The sequence below is a fragment of the Cebus imitator genome, unplaced genomic scaffold (genome assembly GCF_001604975.1).
Source record: "Cebus imitator isolate Cc_AM_T3 unplaced genomic scaffold, Cebus_imitator-1.0 Scaffold54, whole genome shotgun sequence".
Taxonomy (NCBI): Eukaryota; Metazoa; Chordata; class Mammalia; order Primates; family Cebidae; genus Cebus; species Cebus imitator.
The window spans coordinates 3,163,476-3,189,602 of NW_016107369.1; the positions used below are offsets into that span (position 1 = coordinate 3,163,476).

A 26,127-nucleotide genomic window follows, 5' to 3' on the forward strand; every position below is an offset into this window, starting at 1 on the left:
AAAGTCTAAACTAGAATAATGACCATTCTTTGAGAAACTATTCTCATGTATATCTTAAGCAGTTAAATTTGATAGCTGGCCATCTCACTGGTATAATTTGTTAAAATCTTTCATCTAAGACTTAGTGCAAGGGATTAAGGAATGAAATGTAATCCAGTCTTTAGAGCTGGACTCTGAACTAAACTAAAAAACATTAAGCACTCTCCTTACAGGCATGTATGACTCCACTTATTTCATCTATAAAATGGGACCAAAGGCAAAGGCTAGCAAAAGTCTCGGCCTTACTATCATATTCTCCGTCAGACTGGCCTAGATTAACTATATTTAAGCAATGAATGAAACTTCAAGAATCACAAAGACTAACTGTCATCAAAACCTGTTTAGGCCGGGCGCAGTGGCTCAAGCTGGTAATCCCAGCACTTTGGGAGGCCGAGGCGGGTGGATCATGAGGTCAAGAGATCGAGACCATCCTGGTCAACACGGTGAAACCCCGTCTCTACTAAAAATACAAAAAATTAGCTGGGCATGGTGGCGCGTGCCTGTAATCCCAGCCAGTCAGGAGGTTGAGGCAGGAGAATTGCCTGAACCCAGGAGGCGGAGGTTGCGGTGAGCCGAGATCGCGCCATTGCACTCCAGCCTGGGTAACAAGAGCGAAACTCCATCCCAAAAAAAAAAAAAAAAAACCTGTTTAAAGCATCTGGAAGGTGCTGACAGCTACAGAGGCTAACAAATGTGGCTAGAGGTGACAGCCAGCACCATCTTATTATAGAGGCCATTCACAAAATACACGTTACCTAACACTTTGATGTTTTAGAACCATAAAACTTAGAGACACCTGCCTTATTACCTTACCCCTTATGCACTACTGCTAGTCATAACTTAATTGCAGCAACTGGCTATGTATTAGCTTTATGCTGAGTACTGTTCCTGTGTATTTGAGGCTCAGAACAACTCTTTACAATGGGTGTTAGTATTGCTACTTTACAGAGTTAAGTAACATCCCCAAGTTTATACAGCCAGTTAAATGCTGAAACCTGAATTCAAACCCTGGTATGTCTGAATCAGATGCCCATGGTTTTAACCTTACTGTGATGTTGCTTCTATGAGTAAAACAAGAGATGACTTAATTACCACACCTTAGCCTGAAAATCCTGCCGGTTTGAGTGTGGAAGAAATGCAGAGAGGGCATGTGGTAGGAAGAAGTTTGAGGAACACTTCCTCCTTATATAAGACAAGGTAATTCTGTAATTCTGAAACCATCCCAGAGATATGCATGCTTATCCGGGATAACTGAAGATCTCGCAGAGATTTCTACTCCAACTCATGTGCATTCCCAGATGCTGGCAGAAATCCGAGGGGCTATCGTTCATTGGTTATGTCTAATTCAAGCTTGTCCAACCTGCCTCATTTTGTTGTTGTTCTGTTTTGTTTTATTTTAGGCTTTTAGCAGCCTGAAACAATGGTTTTTAGTTTCTGTCTCTAGTGATAGGTGGAAAAGAGGGATAAAGAAGGGATTTTACTGGCCCAATCAGAAACAGAACTAAGAACCCATGACTGTATTCTCTTCCCTTGAATACCCCTGGCTATTTCTTAACATCATAAGGTTCAGAAAATACTTCTGGATACTACCTACAGCTCTGGAAATCTGACGTTCCTATGCTAAGGCTTTAATGTAGTTCACAACTAACAAAGATTCCTGACATTCAAAATAAACATCGCTTTTCTTAATGTGGAATTACTTCTCCCAAACAGATCCTTCATATGAAGCATTTATGCCACCATAAAGATCCCAAAGCTCCTGCAGCTCATAAATATCGCCACCTGCCAGAATGCATGTGAGAAGAATATGGTCAAAGCCCATCTATGAGGATAAAAAACAATCATCATCATCATCATAACAACAGCCAATGTCCATCGAGTGCTTCCTAAATGCTTCTCTCTCTTCTAACGTGTTATACATATGAATTCATTTAAACCTCACAATGATCCTTTCAAGTAAGAACTATTTTTAACCCCATTGTAGAGATGCAGAAGTGGAGACCAGAGATGTTAAATTACTCGCTTGCAGTCTCTGAGATAATAAATGGCATAGCTAGGATTCAAAACCAGGCAGTTGCCTCCAGAACCGGTGGCTCTCACCGCTCTCTGCTGCCTCTTGATATGGAACCACAGGGATCAGCTTCTGGTCTAAGCTGTGGAAAGGCTTCAAGGGCTAAACACAACAGCAATAGTCCTGTTACATATGTAATTTCCTTCAGTCTTTGAATCACGCTGTAGGGAACATCAATGTGTCCGCCCAGGGTTCAGCCATGGTCTACACCTTGCCCAATGTCATCCAGCTCAGAGAGAATGGCGTCTGCATCCACAGCCCCACACTGTGGGCCCTATGCAGTTTATACAGTGCTGCTGCATGCACTGTGACATTAGGTTTCCCAGCCTTCCCAGGACCTCTGGATAGGCTGATTAGATAATGTTGGATGGTTATGGCACCAACATTCATGCCAACTTACAGTAAACACAAGATACCAACTAGGCAGGGTGATGGGACATCTGTATTAGTCTCCTTTATGAACAGTAGCTGATCTATGTCAGGGGAAGACATACCACAGAGTTCATCAGCAGCTACCAGCAGGCAATTCCATTATGTTTAGAAAATTAAGAAGAATACAGAATGTCGCAACATGGATAAACTCTGAAAACATTATGACAAGTGAGAGAAGTCAGCCATAAAGGACCACATAATGTAGATTCTACTTATATAAAATGTCCAGAATATGAAAATCAGAGAGAGAGAAAGTTGACTGGTAGCCACCTAGATCTAGGGAGGTTGGGGGGACATGGGAAGTGGCTGCTGATAGATGCAGGGTTTCTTTTGGTGGGGAGGTGATAAAAATGCTGTAAAATTGATTGTGGTAATGGCTGTACAACTCTGTGAATATATTAAGAATGATTAAATTATACGTTTTAAATGGGTGAACTATATGATATATAAATTTTTTCTCAATAAAGCTATCGTAAAAAATAAAACAACACAGGAGCAAAGTCCCCACCCCACTGTGTCCAGCACCAACCCCACTTCTGTAAGCTACTGGTACTCACTTTGAAGCCTTCACGGAATCGTCTGCCCAGCCTCCTTCTCGGCAGCGAGGAAATTGGGGAGGGGAAGTCTACAAGTCAAAAGAACACAGTCGCTCAACATTTGCATTTATTTTATTTTATTTTTTATTTTCTATTGTTTGAGATGAAGTCTCTACTGTCACCCAGGTTGGAGTGCGGTGGCACAATCTCCGCTCACTGGAACCTCCGCCTTCTGGGTTCAAGAGATTCTCACACCTCAGCCTCCCAAGTAGCTGGGATTACATGCACGAACCACCACGCACAGCTAATTTTTGTATTTTTAGTAGAGATGGGGTTTCACCATGTTGACTAGGCTGGTCTCAAACTCCTGACCTCAAGTGATCCGCCCACCTGGGCCTCCCAAAGTGCTGGGATTACAGGCGTGAGCCACCACACCCGGTCAACATTTGTGTTTAAACACCAATGGTTGAGGGTAAGGTCACCTACACCAATCAATATTCAGACTGCCTTCTGAATAAAAATACAGTAACCTTTGTAATTTACTATGAAAATCTGGGTTCCTTCATACCCTCCTGGTGAGTTATAAATTGGCACTATGCTTCTGGAGGGTTATTTGGTGATGTTTATTGAAAGCCTTAAAAATATTCAAACTTTTTTGATCTAGCAATCTCAGGAATTGATCTCAAGGAAAAAATCAGAGAGCAATATAATGTTATTTTTGAGTAGGAATAGCTGAAAACAACCAAAATTGCTAGCAATAAGGAATTAAGTAAATGGTAGAATGAAAATACTATGCAAATAACAAAAAAAAGTTATAAGAAATACCCAATGATATAAGAAAGTTCAATACATTTTAATTTTCAAAAACATGTTACCAAACAGTAAGTATATGCTTTTGTCACATTTTTTGAAATAATTATCAATACATATTATCTAGCATTAATGGGTTATATGTACATGACTGAGAGGGGATTCCATGGCACTTTTAATTTTCCTTTTCTCTGCTGCTTTTAAATAAAAGTAATAAAATAAAGATATAAGAGTGAGACTTGCTTAGATGACATAAGCTAAGTTGGTGGATGGATTAAAAATCTATTTAAGAGGCCCGCCCCAACATCTGCCACCGCTGCCAGTGACTGAGCACACTGTCTAAGGAGCTTGGGGATTGACCTGCCCCCACTTCCCATCACCACTAGCACCCATGTATGCCATCTAGGGGCCTGAGGATACGCTGACCCCACCCACTGCCACCACTGCCAGAACGCACATGACCCAGGGGCCTAGGATCGATCCACCCTGCCCACCACCACTGGTGCACATTTTCTGGGGTCCAAAGGACCGTTTTGCCCTGTCTGCCACTCATGCATGGTCTGGGCGCCTGGGAATAGGCCTATCCTGCCTGCCAAAAAGAACAAAGCTGGAGACATCATTTGACTTCAAATTACTAAATGGCAGAAACAAGACCTTGGCTATCAATAATAACCTTGAATGTAAATGGATTAAACTCCTCACTAAACTGGCTGAATGAATTAAAAAAACATCACTCTATGCTGTCTATAAGAAACTTACTTCACTTACAAAGACACACATAGACTGAAAGTGAAGGGTTGGAAAAAAAATTCCTGCAAGTAAAAACCAAAAGAAAGCTGGAGAAACTACACTTGCCTGAGATAACAGATCTTAAGTCAAAATTTGTAAAGGGAGGCTGAGGCAGGAGAATCACTCGAACCCAGGAGGCAGAGGTTGCAGTGAGCCGAGATCACACCACTGCACTCTAGCCTGGAAACAGAGCAAGACACCATCTCAAAAAAAAAAAAAAAAAAAAAAAAAAAAAAAAAAAAAAAAAAAAAAAAAAAAAAAAAAAAAAAATCATAAAGAAGGTCATTCTATAGTGATAAGGGGATCAATATAACAATTCTAAATATATATGTACCCAATACTGGAGCCTCCAGATAATAAAAAGCAAATATTATTAGACCTAATTAGACTCCAATGCAATAATAGTTGGTGACTTCAACATCCAATTCTCAGTACTGGATAGATCATCTAGACAGAAAACCAATGAAGAAAACTGGGATTTAAACTGCACTTTAAACCAAATGAAACTAACAGACATTTACCGAACATACCATCCAACAGCCACAGAACACACATTCATCTCATCAGCACATGCAACATTCTCCAGGATAGACCTTAGGTTAGGCCACAAAAAAAATGTCAAGAAATTTTTAAAAGCTGAAATCATATCAAGTATCCTTCAGATGACAATGAAATAAAACTAGAAATCAATAACATGAGGAATTATGGAAACTGTACAAATACACAGAAATTAAACAATATGCACCTGAACAACCATTGGACCAATGAAGAAATTAAGAAGAAAATTTAAAAATTTCTTGAAACAAATGAAAACAGAAACACAACATACCAAAATCTATGGGATACAGCAAAAGCAGAGCCAAGAGGGAAGTATAGCAATAAATACCTACACCGAAAAAAAAGGAAAGATTCCAAATGAACAAGCTTGTAACAACACACCTCAGGGAACTAGAAATGCTGGAACAAGCCAAACCCAAAATCACTAGAAGGAAAGAAATAATAAAGATCAGAGCAGAATTAAACAAAATAGAGACTTAAAAAAACACAAAGGATCAATGAAACAAAAGATGATTTTTTGAAAAGATAAATAAAATTAGTAAACTGCTAGCTAGACAAACCAAGAAAAAAAGAGAGAAGACCCAAATAAATAAACGTAGAAATGAGAAAAGAGACATTACAACTGATACCACAGAAATGCAAAAGATCATAAGAGATTATTATGAACAGCTATATGCTAATAAACTGGAAAACCTAGAGGAAATGGATAAATTCCTGGACAATACAACCTACCAAGATTGAACCAGGAAGAAATAGAAAACCTGAACAGACCACTAACAAGTAATGAGACTGAATCAGTAATAAAAATAAAAAAACTCCCAAAAAAGAAAAGTGCAAGACTACATAGCTTTACTGCTAAATTCTACCAAATTTACAAAGAACTAACACCAACTTTTCTCAATCTACTCCCAAAAACTGAATGAGAGGAAGTTCTTCCCAACTCATTCTATAAGGCCAGTATTACTCTGACACAAAAACCAGATAAAGACACAAGCACAACTACTACCACCACAACTGTAGGCCAACATCCCTGATGAACACAGGATGCAAAAAATCCACAGCAAAATACAAGCAAACTGAATCCAACAACACATCAAAAAGATAATACACCACAATCAAGTGGGATCTATCCCAGGGATGCAAGGATGGTTTGACATGAGCAAATCAATTAATGTAATATATCACACCAACAGAATGAGGGATAAAAACCATATTATCATCTTAACAGATACAGAAAAAGCATTCGATATAATTGAACATCGCTTCATAATAAAAATTCTCGGCAAATCAGGCCTCAACTTAATAAAGGCCACATACGACAAACCCACAACTAACATCACACTTAAAGGAGAAAAGCTGAACATTTTTCCTCTAAGAACTGGAACAAGACAAGGATGTCCACTTTCACCACTTTTATTCAACACAGTACTGTAAGTTCTAGCCAGAGTAATCAGGCAAGATAAAGAAATAAAAGTCATCCAAATTGGAAGAGAGGAAGCAAAATTGTCCCTCTTTGCAGATGACATGATCTTATATATACAGAAACCTAAAGATTCCATCAAAAAATTCCTAGGACTAATAAATGAATTCAGAAAAGTTGCAGGATACGAAGTCAAAATACAAAAATCAGTAGTGTTTCTACATACCAATAACAAACTAGTTGAAAAATAAATCAGGAAGGTTATCCCATTTATAATAGCTACAAAAAACATACTTAGGAATATATTTATCCAAAAAGGTGAAAGACTTCTACAATGAAAACTATAAAAAACTGATGAAAGAAACTGAAAAGGACACACACAAATAGAAAGATATTCCATGCTCGTGGATCAAAAGAGTTAATATTGTTAGAATAACTGTGCTACCCAAAGGAATCTACAGGTTCAATACAATGCTGTCAAAATACCCATGACATTCTTCACAGAAACAGAAAAACAATCCTAAAATTTATATGGAACCACAAAAGGGCCTGAATAGCCAAAGCAACACTGGGCAAAAAGAACAAAGCTGGAGGCGTCACACTATTTGACTTCAAAATATATAACACTCTAAAGCTATAGTAACCAAAACAGCATAATATTGGTATAAAAACAAACAGAGGCCGGACATGGTGGCTTGCTCCTGTAATCCCAGCACTTTGGGAGGCTGAGGCAGGTGGATCACCAGAGGTCACAAGTTCGAGACCAGTCTGGCCAACATGGCGAAACCCAGTCTCTACTAAGAATACAAAAACGAGCCAGGCATGGTAGCAGGTGCCTGTAATCCCAGCTACTCGGCTGAGCAGGAGAATCACTTGAACCCATTAAGTGGAGGTTGCAGCAAGCCAAGATTGCGCCATTGCAATCCAGCCTAAGCGACAAGAGCGAAACTCTGTCTCAAAAAAAAATACATAGAAATAAAAATAAAAACAAATAGATTAATGGAAGAGAACAGAGAACCAAGGAATAAATCCATGTTTTGTTTTGTTTTTTTTTTTTTGAGACGGAGCTTCGCTCTTGTTACCCAGGCTGGAGTGCAATGGCGCGATCTCAGCTCACTGCAACCTCCACCTCCCGGGTTCAGGCAATTCTCCTGCCGCAGCCTCCTGAGTCGCTGGGATTACAGGCACGCGCCACCATGCCCAGCTAATTTTTTGTATTTTTAGTAGAGACGGGGTTTCACCATGTTGACCAGGATGGTCTCGATCTCTTGACCTCGTGATCCACCCGCCTCGGCCTCCCACAGTGCTGGGATTACAGGCTTGAGCCACCGCGCCCGGCCCAAATCCATGTATTTTTAACCAACTAGAAAAAGACGCTAAGAACATATTAGGGAAACAAGAGTCTCCTCAGTAAGTGGTACTGGAAAAACTGGACATCCATATGCAGAAGAATGACCCCCCCATCTTTCACCATATACAAAAATCAAATCAAAATGGATTAAAGACTTAAATGTAAGACCTGAAACTATAAAAACTTCTAAATGAAACCTTACATAGCAAAGGAAACAACATAGTGAAAGGATAAACTACAGGAAAAGATATCTGCAAACTATTCATCCAACAAGGAACTAGTATCCAGAATATGCAAGAAATTCAAATAATTCAATACCAAAAAAAACCCAAAAAACCCCATTAAAAAGCAGGCAAAGGATCTGAAAACAATCTCAAAAGATGACATACAAGTGGCCAAGTATATGAAAAAATGCTCTACATCACTGATCACCAGAGAGATGCAAATCCAAAACCACACTGAGATATCAACTTACCCCAGTTAAAATGGCTACTTTGAGCCTGGCCTGAGCTGTCACTTTACTAATGGATACCAAATGGTTAATAGTGTTCCTTAAGATTCTAAAAACGAAAATGCTTTCTTTTCCTTAACCATAAACCCCAGGAGGCCATGGCTATTAGGTGAAAATCCTTTCTGCCTAGAGGTAACACAAAGCCCCATTTCCTCTCATTTTCTTCCCATTATAAAATGGTACCAGCAGCTTCAAAACAAAGAGATCAATCACCAGCTAAGAGTCACTCCTCCAGAGCCAATACAGTTTAACACCTATTTCTAAAATCAAAGGATTTTTTCACCGATAACTGAAGCCATTAGGAGTTGATATAATAAAAACTATATAAGCTAATTTTAATTCCTCCAAACCTTGAGATCACTCAGAAAAGTAAAAACTGCAAACAAATCCTCTAAGCAAAATGAGTCAGGAGCTATGGTAGTTATCTTGCTTCCCACTGGGAGTCTTGGCAAACCTTAGGAGAGAGCTCTGAGGCAGAGGGGAGAGGAGGAGGGGCAGGTAGGCTTAGCTCTCTGCTAAGTAGGCTTGGGCATTTAGAGGGAGATGCCTATCTCCTGATGGGAAGTTCTTAGATTCATGATTTAGTTCTCTGAGTCCAAGCATTAGAAAATGTGTTCGTAAACACCCCCTACTATGAGTCTTGTTATAGGCACACACAAATACCCCATCCGGATGAGACAGGCTTAATTAGCAACTATTATCAAGTTATATGTTCTTCCCCAGAAATCAACTTTGTTCCCTATGTGGGGAACTGTGCACTGGTCCTATATGCACTGGGTGCAATACAAAAAGTATAAGATGTCATCCCTGTCCCAAATGTTCCATGAGTCAAGAAGATACAGAGTTCAGTGTATCAGGCCTGTATGAAATCCACGTAATTGGATGTCAGGCTTAATCTGAAACAAGAGACCACAATGGAGGGAAGAAGTAGGCATCAGTGATGGAGACACAGAGTTGTTCCAGGGAGAGCCTGCATACAGGGTGCAAAGGTGAAGCTGAAGAGGAATCCCTCAGCCATGGGGCAGTTCCAGCAAACTTTGCAGTTTTCTTGCCATCTTGCTGGTTTTTATTGGGGCATTATTAAGGTTGCTCTGATAAGCATGCATAAAGCTTACTATACATGTCTAAAAGCTAAACAGAATTGTACAGGCTCAGGAAGTGCTGAGAAGGAGAGGTCAAGGAAGCTTTATGGGCAAAGTGGGGCTTGTTCTGGATTGGAAACATAAAGGAAAAAACATTCCAGAAGCAACCAGATCCAAGGTGTAGTGATACTGGGGATGGCACATAACTCTCCTATAGCAAAATGTTGTTACTTGACCATCATATTGTAAGGGTCCCCAGGAAACATCTTTCGGAGTTTGAGCCCCTCAGCATCCATTACTCTACAATGCAGGCCTTAAGTGGAAGCTGATGCAAGTTGATCAAAATGTGGCAGTTTAAAATTAAACACAAACAATCTGAAATGTAAGCAGATGACTAGCTTGCAGCAATATGATTTTTTTAGAACATCTTAAATTTTTAATCCTTTCTTTATGGGTTACCTAGACTACTTTTGATTTAGAAAACTATAGAAAGTTAGTAAGAGCCACAAGCAAATGCCAGGCAGTAGCACGTGTCAATTTTCCACAGAGTCCTGAATGCACTGCTTGGGGTCTCTGCTTATACTTGCTGGAATCAACTGCAGCAGATTTTAGTCCATGGTTTGCTTTTCTCCATATTTCTTTGCAAACTTTTCAGCATTCTTACAGAATTTTTTACAATCCTTAGAGTACTCTTCAGCTAGGGTCAGACCGAAATGGATGCTAAGGCTGGGGTCGTTCACCCTAGGACAGCCTGGATTACTTGGTCAGTTTTGGTTACTGGCTTCCAGTTTTCTGCATTAATTACTAAAAAGGACAGACCTGCTCCTTTTTGTCATTGTTTGGGTGATAGATCTTTGTTTTAACTGTGGTCTTCAGGTTAAAGTGGGTACTCTGCTGGAAAGCTGACTTCCATTCTGAAGGCCTCTTTATCACACAAAGGGTTGTCAGGAACAATTAGCCCTAGCCAAGTCAAGAACTTAGCTTCCTCAAACCTGGATGTTATGAAGTTTTTTATTCCACATTTTCGGATTACTTCAAGCTCCTTCATCAGCCTCCTGCTAGCTGCCATCTTGAATTTGGTGCTGCTCCTTTCCCTAGCAATATGATTTTAAAGGTCTAGTTGGTTCCTTTTGCATAGACAGTCCAGCCCCTGAATACTCTGCTGCTCTCCCTAAGAGGTATCATGACACCTACACACCTAGTTATCCCCATTTCAAAGAAAGCCCACAGCTATCTCCCCAGGGCAATCTGAAACACAAGACACACACCTAGGCCAGCCACTGCTGTTGCTGCTTTTATGACCAGCTGCCAGAACTGCTGGCCTTCCCTTCCCAGAAGTGACAGATTAGATGCTGGGGAGCCTGTGGGGGTATGAGTGCTCTCACCGGCTCAACTGTCAGAGCTCCAGTCCCTGCCCTTTATTCACAGATCTTTCCATTTGGACCAGGGGTCCTTCCCATCAGGTCTAGGTAGAGCCAGAGGAGACACAAAAGCATGATTTATTTTTTTCTTCAAATGTTGTGAGTCTGAGTTCTCTACCTAATGGCCTACGCATTTACAGGAAAAAGAATATACTCCTGCTCCGTCACTGAAGCTAAAAACTTCATCTTCAGGTAGGATAAGACAGTAGTGGCATTTTTTTCCTAGAGCCCCTCAACTCAGGAACCCTCCTTGACCAAGCACTTGGGGAGTCATCTGTTTGAGTTAGCACTTTGGAAGATATCTATTTTCTGTCCCTGTGTTAAGGAGGAGAGGAAGAAACTACACGGAAGAGAGTGATTACAGCTCAAACAAACTTAAAAGCCAGAAAGAAGAGAAGGCCTGATCCTAGAATTCAAGAGTCCTAGTTTATTCTTTAAATTACCCTCCTGAAATTCAGAGGCACAGCCCCAAGACAACAGCTGGAAAATGATTTCCAATTTTGGCTGACTTATTGTCAGGTAACATTCCCTAAACTTGTTTTAAAAAAAGAAAGAGTCTTAAAATATGCAACACCAAGAGGGACAGAAATAGGAACAAGTGACGGTAGTCCTCAGGCAGTGCATCTCTCGTGTTCTCTCTTAAAAGCTGGAGTCACGTCTCCGAGTGTGGGAAATGAGCACAGCCTGCTGGGGCTGCCGCCTGATGGACGGAGGGGGCAGGACCCTGCATAGCTCCTGAAGAGCAGCAAAAATGTGTTCTCTCCAAAAATAAACAGGGGGCAGGAATGACTGCGAGTAAAGAGTTGGAAGCACGTGACTGGTGGTTGCAGTCCTGAAATACCAGCTTTCTACAAAAAGGAGCCTGTGAGAGGCAGAGAGTGGGAATTTCAGGAAATGGCCTCTTTATATGGTCTCATCCGAATGGGCTAGGATTCAATAACTGGAATTACCATGTCAGAGGGAGTCTTTAGGGCCAGACTTGTTTCTGATCTTTATATGGTTCCCCCAGATTCTTAAGATGCCAAAACAGAAAAGATGCTGCAGTGCCAAAAAAGGAGCCTTCTGCGATAGAAACTTCTCACACACTCTCAGAAGTCCTGGAGAAACTCCACCCTAACCCCAAAATATGAATCAGGCCAGGAGTTCTAAGTCCAAACTGCAACCTGTTTCCAAAACTCAGTCCAAATACACGCATAAATTCCAACAGAAAGACATTTAGTTAAGCAAAATCGATTACAGACTGTACACATATCCATCTTCCAGCTTCTAGGGGCAATGCAGCTCCCACATTCAATCACAGATTACTGACTAAAAACAAACTTCCCTTCCTTTCTCCAGCAATCTTAGAGAAGATCCAAGAAAGTTGTTCTTTATATGCTTGGCAAGTGACAAGGCTGACAGTTATATGGTATGTGCATACGCTGCAGGGCTGGCATCGATTCCTGCAATCTGTCCTCCACGAACAGTTCCAACTCTGCCAGTTTCTTCCTCCTACCTCAACCCTGGGTCTGACAAGTAATCCCTCACAGAACTGAGTTTCTCCATAGCAGATTTAAGGTCATAGAAGGTAATGGATCACCCAAGCTTATAATTGAATTTCTATGAATAAGCATAATTCTCTCAAGCTGAAATGGACATATCAAAATGCAAACTCTATTTTACGTATAAGAAAGAAAACTGATCATCAATGGATGCTAAAGCCATTAGGTGCAAGACTGACTGGTGAGCAATTGGGGATTCTCACAGTGCCAAAGAATCAACCCATATCTTACGTGCTAGTTGTAGAGGATAAAAATGTTCCTTAACAATGGAGATATCGATCACTATCCTAAGCCAGTGATCAAATTTAGCAACATTAACAGTGGGACGTAATGTGCTGCCACCTGAAACACATGGCACCACCCAGGAAAACTTCCTGCCTGAAACATTCAACTGGAATCTAATTAAGCCTTCCAATCTGATTTCCAGTTACTGGAAATCAGGTGAGAAAGTAATAAGTAAAATGACACTTGGAAGAAAGAAATCAAACAAACCCAGGATGTGGGAAACTCTGGTAGAAGATTATTTTCAAATGTCTTAAAAAGATAGTAGTGGGCCAGGTGCAATGGCTTATGACTGTAATCCCAACACTTTGGGAGGCTAAGGCAGAAGGATCACCTGAGGGCAGGAGTTTAAGACCAGCCTAGGCAACAAAGTGAGACCCCATCTCTACCAATAATAATAATAACTAGCCGGGTGTGGTGACATGCAGCTGTAATACCAGCTACTCAGGAGGCTAAGGTGAGAAGATTGCTTGAGCCCATGAGGTTGAGGCTGCACTGAGCTATGATCACGCTACTGCACTCCAGCCTCGGTGACAGAATGAGAACCCGTCATTAAAAAAAAAAAAAAAAAAGTAAAAGTGCGGGAGTTAGCGCACTATTCTAAATTAAAAGAGACGTAAAAGAAACACAATTGTGTGATTTTTGATTGGATTCTGGTGTGAACAAAAGAGCTATGAAAATACTTTGAAGACAACAGTGGAAAATAAATCTGGAGTTGGTAATAGATGGTGTTAGGAAATTATTCATACTGTTAGGTGCAGACTTGCGGCTTTCTAGGAAAATATCTTTTTTTTGAGATATATGCTGAAGTATCTAATGTGTTATGATGCCTATAATTTGCTTTGAAATAATTCAGCAAAAAATTATGTATTAAACATATATTCTATTTTTAAATATTTTCTAAATTATAATTTAAGCAAATATGGCAAAATGGTAGTAACAGTTGAATCTAGGTGATGGATGTATGTTGTTTATTGTACTAATTTTTTCTACTTTTCTGGATATTTCAAATTTTAATGAAAAGTTAAAATGAAATGATGAAGAAACTAGACACATGAAGTTTTGGTTTAACAAAAGAGAAAAAAGGCAGGGTTGGTACGTTTGAGGGTACCAGCATGGAGGTTGTTCCTCAATGCATGTGCTCAGTGAAAAACAATGGAACATTCTCCACTTAATGATTGGTAATTCCTAGCATGCTGGGAACCAGAAAACTAGTCTACACTCAAACACAGGGTCTCGAGATCCCTGCCATGACTACAGATGATGGGGGAATGTGCTTCTAGATAAAAGTGTCTCCCTGCCCACCCAGCTTCCTGTGGATTATATTTTAATTGTATATACCTTAAACTGGGGAAGAAAACAATGTAGCAGAAGAATACTAGAGGCCAGGCGCGATGGCTCACGCCTGCAATCCCAGCACTTTGGGAGGCCAAGGCGGGAGGATCATCTGGGGTCAGGAGTACAGGACAAGCCTGGCCAACATCAACCCTGCCTCTCCTAAAAATACAAAAAGCGGCCAGGCATGGTGGGGTGCACCTGTAGTCCCAGCTACTTGGGAGGCTGAGGCACACAGCAAGACTCTGTCTCAAAAAAAAAAAAAAAAAGAACACTAGATGAGACACCAATAATCTGGCTTCTAGTCCCTGCTTTACCACAGACTACCAACACAATCTGGGTTTTTCTTCATGGTAGAAATGATTCCTCCCACTTCTACCATTCTGTGATTCTATGGGTGTATGAATTGTAGCAATTCAAATTCAGGTACCTAGGAAGAAGGTATCTAAGCAAAACAGATGTAAATAGCAATGCCAAACACTTATGCATTTAAGCTGGCATGAAGAGGACAGAGACAAAAACAGAAACACAGACCACAGAGAGAAATGAGAATATGTAAGCATAAGGAATTGACTGATGGTGGATAAGCCAAGCTAGGCAATTAGAAATAATATATTAACAAATTCAAAGTTAATGATAAAATAATAATATCCAATGTCTACTGAGGGTTTATTCTACATGAAAGCTTTAGGAGGATTATTTGCTGAATCTTAGGATATTATGAAGTGGGTACTACTACATACTAAGTTTACTGATAAGGAAACTGAGGCTTAGAGATTAACTCAGTTAAAAGTCATACTATTTGTAAATAACAGAGAAGGATTCAAACCCAGGTCTGTCTGATACTCCAGCTTTGCAATGAAGCAGATGACAGATACAAGATTGACTAGTGGCCAGTTGCACGCCAGCTAGAACAGGCTTGAAAAGACAGAACCACCACAGAAAAGAACCAATCTGGGGTGAAACAAAGACCCCAATAAGAAAGACTAGATCCATGCCATCCAGACAGATAATACAAATATAAGACCTGACAAGACCAAACCGAAAGGACCACCTCTTTCATTTATTTTCCAAATGCTCAATAAGATAGGAGGTCCAGAAAAATAGCATGCTCTAATCCTTCCCACTTTAATGAGGCAAGTCAAGGATTAGATTGAGGGAAGGGTTAAGGGCAAAGTCAGAATTAAAAAGTGATGCCAAAATCATATTAATAACAGCCTGAACACTGTGCCACGCTGTGTTACGCTGCGTTCCGTATAAACCTTTGCACTTGGAAAATAGCTGTGTCTTTACTGCATACTACAAGATATTTTCCTTATACCAACAGTGGGGGAGCTTTGAAGAAGGAGGGACTGAATCAAGGGGGACATGTGATTTTGCCACAAGGAAGCAAAAGGGAAAAGCCATAGTTTTAAAGGTGGGGAGAGGGAGGCAGAAAAGGAAAGGAAGAGGGAGCAGGAAGGAGGGACAATCCTGGGTTCAAATTCTAGAACTGTCTCTTTCTAGCTGGGCAGCCTTGGGCTCATGATATCTGCACTGAGCCTCCCTTTCCTCATGTGTAAAATGAGAATGATCATAAGTCCCTTCCATGTCTATTGTAGACACTGGAGAAAATCCCTGACACAGAGTAGACTCCTAATAAATAGTAACAATAGTGGCTACCATATCATTTTCAGAAATAATAATAAGGGTAACAAAATGCAGACTTCAGAAGAGAAATCCTTAATGCTTAGGGTTGAGACAATGGAAGTTTTTGGTGGCCAGATGTTATAGGGCCATTTACTTGGTGGGAGAGAGGGGTGGGATGCATATATTTCATTCTAGGGATCCAATTATCTATTCAAGTTTCCCTGAAGAGAGAGAGAACTTTTAAAGTCACTTGAATCAAGAAGAGAAAACCACAGTTCTGTTGCTCACTGAGACATAAATGCCATGCTCAGTACAGCCACGGTGTCTGGCAAATGCTCTAATGGTGTTGCACTTCCCAAATTGTCACACATAATCTATAACAAAAAGACCCACATCTCACAGCTCAAAACACAGTCGTCAAATTGCCCACTTTAAGTGACTCATGGGATAGGGCTGCCGGTAGTTTGTTGAAGAGGCTGATCCAAAGAGAACAGATTTCAGCCCTGAAAACTATTCTTGAAATTCATCCTGGACTTTCCCACCTTGGATGGCATCTTCTTAATCTCAATTACATCCTTCTGGGTCATCCTAAATCAGCTCTCTTCTTCCTCTTCTTGGGTCTATACACCTTTCAGACACTTACAAAAACATGCCCCATTCCCCTGTACTTTTTGCCATTCAGCCAACATAAACATTCTTTTCAACATTCATCATAAATCAAAACCTATACATTTGTGTCATTCTCTTAACTCCCTTCCGTTTGATAAAATTAACCCAGCATGTGTGTAGCCAGAAATGTGCGTAATATTGAAGGTGTAAATTCCCAACACTCTAAGAAGCAACCCCTCCTGGCACATGACTTACTGACTTTGTATAAGCACAGTCTAGACTTGCTACTTCAACCAAATCCAGGATGGAATAACTTGGAGCAAGTTGAGAGCAGTAGAAGCACGCTGTAACCTTGATGCTTTAGGAAACCTGATCTCTCACAAGACTCCTCATGGGTGATGATAGAAAAGTAGTGAGGGTGGCTTGAGAGAAGCATTAACCCATGGGCTGGCAGCCCCCACCATGTGGGACCTACAGAAGAAATGCCCAGCTTCATTCTCCACTCTGTGTCACACAGTGGTGAGACCAGAGACACTGCAGGTTTCACACTACAGTTCTTAATCTTGATTTAGTTGTGGGAGAAGACGCTATAAGCACAGAACAAGGTCATGGTTAGCAAATGAGCACACGTTTCACTAACCCCACTATGTACCATTTGAAAAGTGGCCTCAGGACAGGCACAATGGCTCACACCTGTAATCCCAGCAATTTGGAAGGCCAAGGCAGGAGGATTGCTTGACTTCAGGAGTTCAAGACCAGCCTCGGCAACAAAGTGAGACCCTGTCTCTACAAAAAAATAGAAAAAAATAGCCAGGCATTGTGGCGCATGTCTTTAGTCCCAGCTACTCAGGCGGCTGATCTAGGAGGATTGCTTGAGCCTAGGAGATAGAGGCTGCAGTGAGCGATGATCTCACCACTGCACTTCAGCCTAGGCAACAGAGTTAGACTCTGTCACCCCCCCAAAAAAAAGTGTCCCCAGTAATCCTAAAAAAATATTTTTTAAACTTAGAACTGTTTCCCAAACTTCTGGATTTCATGGACTGTCAATATTTCAAAAAGCAAATTTCTGTTTGTGTGTATTGGCAGTACAGCTTAACAGCTTTTAATTTTGTTAAGGACATTTTTTGTAAACCATTTCTTCTCTCCATCTTTTCATTAAACAATGGACCTTTCTAATCTCCCCAAGATTAGAGCAGACACAAACCAGGATAAGAAATCGTCCTTTAAATGGAATAAATTTAGTTTATGAAAAACTTACTACATTGTTCTTGGATTTCTCCCGTCAGTAAAAATTTCCTTACGCATATACCAGTGAGAAAACATGCTACAGTCTCTTTTTCAGCTTATCAGTCCAAACCCCAGGTTAATTTCTCAGGTTCTCTTCCCACCCTTTCTCAAACGAGCAAGGCTGAAGGCCGGTTCCTCTACTACCTCAGCTGACAATGGCCTAACATGAAATGCAGGACCTAGGAACAGTCACTTAATCCATAAATTTTCCTACCCAGCTTGAGGCTGTACAGAAAGACCCTCCCCACTTCTGCCCTTTAAATAGCACATTGCCAACCTTTCTAACTCTAGAACCCTTTTAGATTAACCTTTCCTAGTGCTCAGCACAGCATCTGCATGGATGAACACTTGTATTCTGGTGACTTATCTCTGGTCTCTGGGCCTCTTTCATACCCATGTTTCTGGTTATTGCTTCCAAGTGCACCACTGGTGTTAGAACAGTTTCTGTCTCAATAGCTAATGTATCAGAACTTCCTTGTCATTAGTCCCAAGAGGAAACGGACACAATCTGTCTCTGCAGCAACCCCTCTCATTCTTTTCTCACCAATAATATCACCTGATAGTGTATGTTGAAACAGTCCAAAAGCAGTTGGCACATAATGAGAGAGTAGTTTGTATTCAACTAATTTTCACACAGATAATAATTACAACTTTGGACAAAACATATAGAAGATATGGAGGGCAAACAAAAGCAGGCAGAAACTGGAGGAGATTTTATCCTTGAAATAATATAACTGGACTGGTAAAAATCTATGCTCAATTAGATTCTCTGAGTGTGAGTGCACTCGGTCTGTACAGCAACTGGGTAGCTGGAACTCCAGCAGAAAGCTGCAATTTTACTGGCTTTAAGAACAAAGCTTAGGGCTGCTAGAGTGGCTAGACATAGGGGGAAATCCTGAGAAGGAAGGAGCCCCCAAATATGTACACAAACTTCTCTAAAATTCTTAGTCAATACCTGAATTGTACATGCATAAAGGAAATGCCAAGAAACCCAGTGAAAAGCAACTGCTGAAAGGATAATAAAAAGCTGGGTAGAGATGAGATTTTAGCTGCTGCATTTGTTTGTACAATGCCTTCTGTACAAACAAAAATGACAATACATATGAAGAAGCATATATATGGAGTATAGGGGTTGGAGTTCTTCGTTATCACTGGTTAAGTTCGGAGTTTCAATTCCACAAAGTTAGAGGTGCTTGGTACAAGCACTGGGTCTCTCACTGAAAACCCAGAAGGGCCATCTTAGGAGTACAGACCATGTACCAGGACTATGGGATTTGCTCTAGGACAAAGGGCAAAACCAAAACAGGCCCAACCTACTACAATCCAAAACCAAGTTCCCACAAGTTTAAGGTGATCCACAAATAGTTTAACTGCTTACTAAAACACAAATAAATACTTTACAGAGGAAGGTAATTCCAGAGTTTCTGTAATTTTCCATCTACAATGCCTTCTGTACAAACAAAAATTACTAGACATATGAAGAAGCAGGAAAATGTGACCCATAGTCAGAAGAAAAAGTAGACAATAAAAACTGACCCCAAGATGACCCAGATGTTAGAATTAAAAGACAAGGACTTTAAAGCAGCTATATAAATATGTTCAAGGACTTATGGGAAAAGACGGCCATAATGAAAGAACAGATGGGAAATCTAGGAAACAGAAGCTATGTAGGAAAAAAAACAGATGGGAAAAAATAAATGGAAATCTCTAATTTAAAAGTAAAATGCCCAAAATGAAAAAAATCCGTTGGGCTTAACAGCAGTTTGAACACAACAGTAAAAATCATCAGTGAACTTGAAGACAGACCAACAGAAAACACCCAATCTGAAGAACAAAAAGGACAAAAGATGGGAAAAAAATTAATAAGGTTTCAGGAACAAAAAACACAGGACAAAGTTACAGAACAATATCAACCAGTCTAACACTTATGCAACTAGAGTCCCAGGAACAAAGAGAGAGAAAATGGGGCAGAATAGATATTTTAAAAAGTAATGACCTAAAACTTCCCAAATTTGAGTAACAAATATCAACTTTCAGATGTGCAAACCTTAGCAAATCCTAAACAGAATACATACAAAGAAAATGATACCCAGTCACATCATAATCAAAGTGCTAAAAAGCAAGTATAAAAACAAAATCTTTAAAGCAGCCAGAGGGAGGAGAAAAGACTTATATACAGAACAATCAGGGGAAAAAAATGGCCAGAGGACACTAGATGGAAACTGGGAGCTACTAGAAGAAATAAAGAACAACAAAAAAGGCAGAATTTTTCTAAATAACAACGCTTAAAGTAAAATGACAAAACTGGGCCAAGGGTGGTGGCCTTATCACTGGTTACATAGAGTTAATATTATACCACAGTCGGGTGTGGTGGCTCATACCTGTAATCCCAGCACTTTGGGAGGCCGAGGCAGGCGGATCACTTGAGGTCAGGAGGTCGAGACTAGCCTGGCCAATATAATGAAATCCCATCTCTACTAAAAATAAAAAAATTAGCTGGGTGTGGGGGCGGGCACCTGTAATCCCTGCTACTTGGGAGGCTGAGGCAGGAAAATTGCTTGAACTGGGATGTGGAGGTTGCAGTGAGCTGAGATCGTGCCACTGCACTCCAGTCTGGGCAACAGAGTGAAACTCTGTCTCAAAAACAAAACAAAACAAAAAACCCAACAAACTGTATTGCAGAGTTCTTAACATAAGTAGTTTTAAAATATATGCTATTAAAAGCACAAAGGACTGGAGAGACAAATGGACTCACATGGCTGCAAGGGTCTCACATTTTATATACAGTGGTATAATGTTTTTTTTTTTTTGAAACAGAGTCTCACTCTGTAGCCCTGCTCTGTAGCCCAGGTTGGAGTGTAGTGGCGTGATCTGGATTCACTGCAACATCTGCCTCCCAGATCCCAGTTCAAGTGATTCTCCTGCCTCAGCCTCCCAAATAGCTAGGATTACAGGCAACTGCCACCATGCCCAGCTAATTTTTGTATTTTTAGTAGAGACGGGGTTTCATCATGTTGGCCAGGCTGGTCTCAAACTCCTGACCTCAGGTGATACACCTGCCTTGGCCTCCCAAAGTGCTGGGATTACAGGCATGAGCCACTGCACACGCCATGGTATAACATTAACTCTATGTAACCAGTGATAAGGATATATATTTTAAATCTTAGAGCATCATGGCTTAACCACCTCTTACAGATTCCACATCTTGGCCAGGCATGGTTGCTCACACCTGTAATCCCAGCACTTTGGGAGGCTGAGGTGGGTGGATCACCTGAGGTCAGAAGTTCAAGACCAGCCTGGGCAACACAGTGAGATTGTGTCTCTACAGAAAATTAAAGTAAATAAATAAACACACACACACACACACACACACACACACACACACACACACACAAATGGCCAAAGCAAAATGGAGTATAGGGATTGGAGTTCTTCCTTACCTTTGGTTAAGCGGACAAACAAAAAGAGATGCAGGAAAAAGAGAAATAGTGAAGGAAAAACAGAGGAAGCACAAAAAAAAAGTATAAAAAACTACACTTAAAAGCCAATGAAGGAATTAAAATGGAACATAAAAGCAATGGGCTAAACACAGTGACATAACTCTCTATTATACTGGGTAAAGGCATGTGACCAGAAATGTTTCAGTCTATCACCAATGACATTCAACATCAGTCAGGACCCTTTTTCTGTAAAGTATCATTATTTTAAGAATATTTTACAAGCATTCTGCTCCTTCTCAGTAATTATTGACGTATCACATAATAAGAAGAAATCTAGCCTAGCTAATGATTTCAATGAAGCTTTCTGATCACAATCTTATGGTTTCTAAGAAGATGAGATATTCTAAATTCATAGCACACTCTCTCCATCTCCTTGGCTCTCCTAAACCATGGCTTTCCCCCATGGACTTCATTGCTCTTGTAGCTCTTTCAAGTGGAGCCTGCTCATTCTTTAAAACCCCACAAACCCAAGTCCCAAGACAATTTTCCTCTTTCATTCCCCAAAGTTCCTCTAGACCGTTACTCTTCCAAATTATTATGAAATACTTCTTTCAAAACTCATACCATTCAGCTACGCCACCTCTCTCCTTCTTCATTCCTGTCACTAACAATCCCCTGAGCACACACTGACAAAAAATTTGGGTATTTGGCTCCTCTCCACAACTATTCTCATTATTTTGAGCAAAGTCAGTGTTCATATGAACAATTCTAATGTTTAGCCTCATGGTTCCCAGACCCTTTAAATGCCAGTGGCCTTGCTAGTTTTTTAAACTCCAGTCAAAACTGGACCTGCTCCAGCTCTGAAATATCCAGTCCCCTCCTTCCCTTCTTATCTAACAACTTCCTTCTTGGTGTCACTTCTTTACCTATCAACCTAGCTCTTTCCCAAGGTCTATGACATCATGCCACCCCACCTTGTCTCTTACCACACTTCCCCTTGCTATGGCTAGAATGTCCCCTTCAAAACTCAGGTTGAAATTTAATTGCCATTGTAACAGTATTAATATGTGGAATATATATACAGTTTTTAGAGATGGAGTTTGGCCCTTGTTGCCCAGGCTGGAGTGCAATGGCATGATCTTGGCTCACTGCAACCTCCACCTCCCAGGTTCAAGTTATTCTCTTGCCTCAGCCTCCCAAATAGCTGGGATTACAGGCAAGTGCCACCATGCCTGGATAATTTTGTTTTTGAGATGGAGTCTTGCTCTGTCGTCCAGCCTGGAGTGCAGTGGCTGATCTCGGCTCACTGCAACCCCCGCCTCCCGAGTTCAAGCAATTCTCCTGCCTCTGCCTCCTGAGTAGCTGGGATTACAGGCGTGCACCACCACGCCCAGCTAATTTTGTATTTTTAGTAGAGATGGAGTTTTACAACATTGGCCAGGCTGATCTAGAACTCCCGACCTCAGGAGATCTGCCCACCTCAGCCTCCCAAAGTGCTGGGGATGTGAGCTACCATGCCTGGCCACGATGTGGGACCTGTAAGAGGTGGTTAAGCCATGAGAACTTCTGCCCTAATGAATGGATTAATGTCATTATCACTAGAGTGGGTCCCTTATAGAAGGACAAAAAGGACAAGCTCCTTTTTGCCTCTATCTCTCATATGCCCTCTTGCCCTCCCACTTTGTGCCATGGGATTACTCAGCAAAAAAGCCTTCACCAAAGGTCCTCACCAGAGGCCCTCACTAGAGGCCAGCACATTGATCTTGGACTTCCTAGCTTCTTCAAAAATTATCCACTCCACTCTGTGGTATTCTGTTAGAGCAGCATAAAACAGACTAAGACACCCCCCTAAAGCCTAAATCAAGCCAACCACCTGCTTCCACTGTGTCAAGACCCAACCTGCATAGGGGTGCTGGATAAAACTGCGCAACCATGCAACTTAAGGCTTAACAAATGCATATTCTGCCTTCCCTCAGCAGGGTCCTACCTGGTCTCCTTGCTTCCAGTCTCACCTGCCTCAAATCTATATTCCATACCTGCATGGGCCCCTGAGAGCTACAGAGAGTTCTCAATAGTGAGGGGAAGCTAGGTTTCAATCAGGAGGCATTTCTATGTATTTCCAGTAAATTGCCTAGTAAGATCTCTGAAGAAAGGCATCTGAATATCAAAGACTCCAGTAACTCAGCTATGATTTCTTTTCCAATTATAAGTATTTGCTTTCATACCTGATTTTGAATCTATAATTTTGAATTGTTTTTCTTAAAGAAGGCCTCCAAATTGCATAAGCTTCAGGACTCACAAAACCTGGACCTATCCTTGTGCAATTGTTGCCAAAGTGCTCTTTCTAAAATGCAAACCCAATCATACCGCTTCTCTAATGAAAATGTTTTTGCACTTGGAGATACTGAAGGGTCTGGATGTCAAAAAAGGAATTGGGAGTTCATGCGATAGGTTCTTCACAGAGACCCCAGAATATATGCTGATCACTCCCACATCTGTTATCACTAGTTTCCAACATTCTCTCTTAAGCTCCATACCAAATTTTCATCTTGGCAGGCTTCTTTGAAAATCCTGAAGGCAACTCAAATTCAACCTGTCCCAAAGTGAAATAATTATCCTTTCTTGCTCCCCAACTGCTGAGACTCTTAAATTCTCAGTCTCAAAAATGTCATTATCCATACAGTCTTTTCAGCCACACGTGGGCTCAGCTCCAGACTATCCTCTCTGCTACTTCCAACAGCCAATCTGTTACCACATCCTCAAACAGGTCTCTTGTAACTGACCCCTTCTCTTTATCCGCCTCTGCCAGGCTTTTGTTTATTGTTTCCCAAAGTAAGGCACATATGCCACTAGTGAGATGCCTGGAAAAGGAAAACAGATGAACCTTTATTGCCAGTTATGTATACTAAGAAAAATAAAAATATCACAAACGATAATTCCATTGAAAAAGTTTCTTTTTAAAAATAAATGCATTTAAGTATAAAAGGAAAGTTGATTTAAAGAGAAAAGTTAATGTAAGTGGTATGTATTATAACTGTAAAAATGTAACTGTAAAAATGATGGGGAAATGCCTGAAGTTTGGGAACGCTGCCTTGGTTGATGCCTTCATCAGCTCTCAGGAGGAGTGCTCCAACTGCCTCCCAGTGATCTCCCTGCCAATAAGCTCTCCCACTCTATCCTCCATGTAGCTGCCAGCTGCATCTTCCCTAGAAAACAAAGTCAGTAATGTCATTCTCTGCTTTAAAATCTTTGTTGGCTCCTTACAACATAGAAAATAAACTCTGATTTCTCCACTTGGAATGCCAGGCCTATGTTCCCAATACATGAAATGGTCTTACCATGCCTTAAAAACCTCAGGCCCCTGTGCAATGGCATGCCTTAGAACAGGCTTTGCATGCTGCCAGAAATGGCTTTTTGCCCTCCTTGCTCATTAGCAAATTCCTACTCGTTCATGTCAACCCACTTCAAGAGCTGCCTCTCTTAGAAACTCTTCCCTAACTCCCAGGCAGGGTGAGGTGCTCCCGCCGGGTTCCCGTTCTCAGATACTACTTCAGAATTATAATTTTTGGTCTAGGTGTATGGTTCCCCAACTAGAACATGAAGTTTTCTTATTCATTTTTGTATAAGAAAGTGTATATTAAACGTAGGGTAAAAAAGTGAATGAATAAAATTCTACTTATAAAATGTAAATAAAAAAATACATAAATGTGCCAGGCATGATGGCTCACGTCTGTAATCCCAACATTTTGAAGCCTGAGGTGGTAGAATCGCTTAAGCCCAGGAGTTTGAGACCAGCCTGGGCAACACAGTAGGATCATGTCTGTACAAAAAAAAAAAAAAAAACACACACACACACACACACACACACACACACAAATGAACAGGCAAAGCAAAATGAAGTATGGGAGTTGGAGTTCTTCGTTATCACTGGTTAAAAGGACAAACAAAAAGAGATGCAGGAAAAACAGAGGAAGCTCAATAAGAGAGAGGAAAGAATAAAGAAAGAGATGTCAGAGCCAGGCACGGTGGCTCATGCCTATAAACCCAGAGCTTTGGGAGACCAAGGTGGGAGGACTGCTTAAGGCAGGAGTTCAAGACCATCCTGAGCAACATACCATGACTCTGCCTGTACAAAAAATAAAAATAAAAACAAATTAGCTGGGCTTGGTAGTGCATGCCCATAGTTCCAGCTACTCGCAGGCTGAGGCGGGAGGATTGCTTAAGCTCTAGAGTATATGTTGTAGCCTATTCACTAAATTATTTCAATAAACGTTTACTGAGAACCCACTCAGGATGTACTGTGCCAAGCGCGTGTGGCTCCCTCTCTGATTGCTCCCTGAAATTGCACGAACCCCTGCTGCTAAATCTAATAGAACGTGCTCAGGTCTTGCCTTCCTGGACCCTCTCGGAAGCATCAAACACTGCTGACCCCTCACTCCTTCATGACACTCTCACTTATCTTGGCTTCTGGACACCACAGGTGCTTGGTTTCTCTCGCCTCTCTGGCCATCACTCCTGAATTTCTTTTGGTAAGCGATTTTTTGGCTGTGTGTTTCCTAAACGTGAGTGTTCCTCAGCTTCTGTCTGTTCCTCCACTTCCGTCAGAAGCCCTCTCCTCTTCCTCTAAAACTCTCTCTTAGAGAGTTGGGCTTCCATTTGCCACCTCAATGCTAAGGACTTCCAAATCTCCAGCTCCAGCCCAGAGCCTGATATACACAAATTCCACACATCGAAGCCTCTTGGGCATTTCCTGCCAGTTGAATACATCATCCCCCACTCCTCACACCTGAGGATTCATTTAACCAGCACTTACCGAGGCCCTGCAAAGTGCCAGTCTCCAGGGGGCAGAACAGGCACTTTTGCAGCTTGCAATTGGTCAGGGAGATGGGACTAAATAAGGACACAAACATTGTGTCCTTATTACAAACTGTGATAAGATTGAAGTGATACAAACATGATTATAAACTGTGATTGAAGTGATGGG

The 26,127-nt window shown here is 41.0% G+C and overlaps 1 protein-coding gene and 1 pseudogene across 3 annotated transcripts in view; both read right to left on the reverse strand.

Annotated features, from left to right (window-relative positions):
* The window catches only part of IFT43 (intraflagellar transport 43), a 98,872-nt gene that overhangs the window by 59,563 nt on the left and 13,182 nt on the right, over positions 1-26,127 (reverse strand). For all 3 annotated transcript variants that reach the window (XR_005200285.1, XM_017528580.2, XM_017528581.2), the window contains exon 3: positions 3,100-3,167. Coding sequence is in view for 2 of the 3 variants with exons in the window: in XM_017528580.2 (XP_017384069.1) it covers positions 3,100-3,167 (68 nt within the window). In the remaining variant the exon portion in view is untranslated. The remainder of the gene's footprint in view (positions 1-3,099; positions 3,168-26,127) is intronic.
* Positions 10,208-10,668, reverse strand: LOC119471254 (annotated as a pseudogene).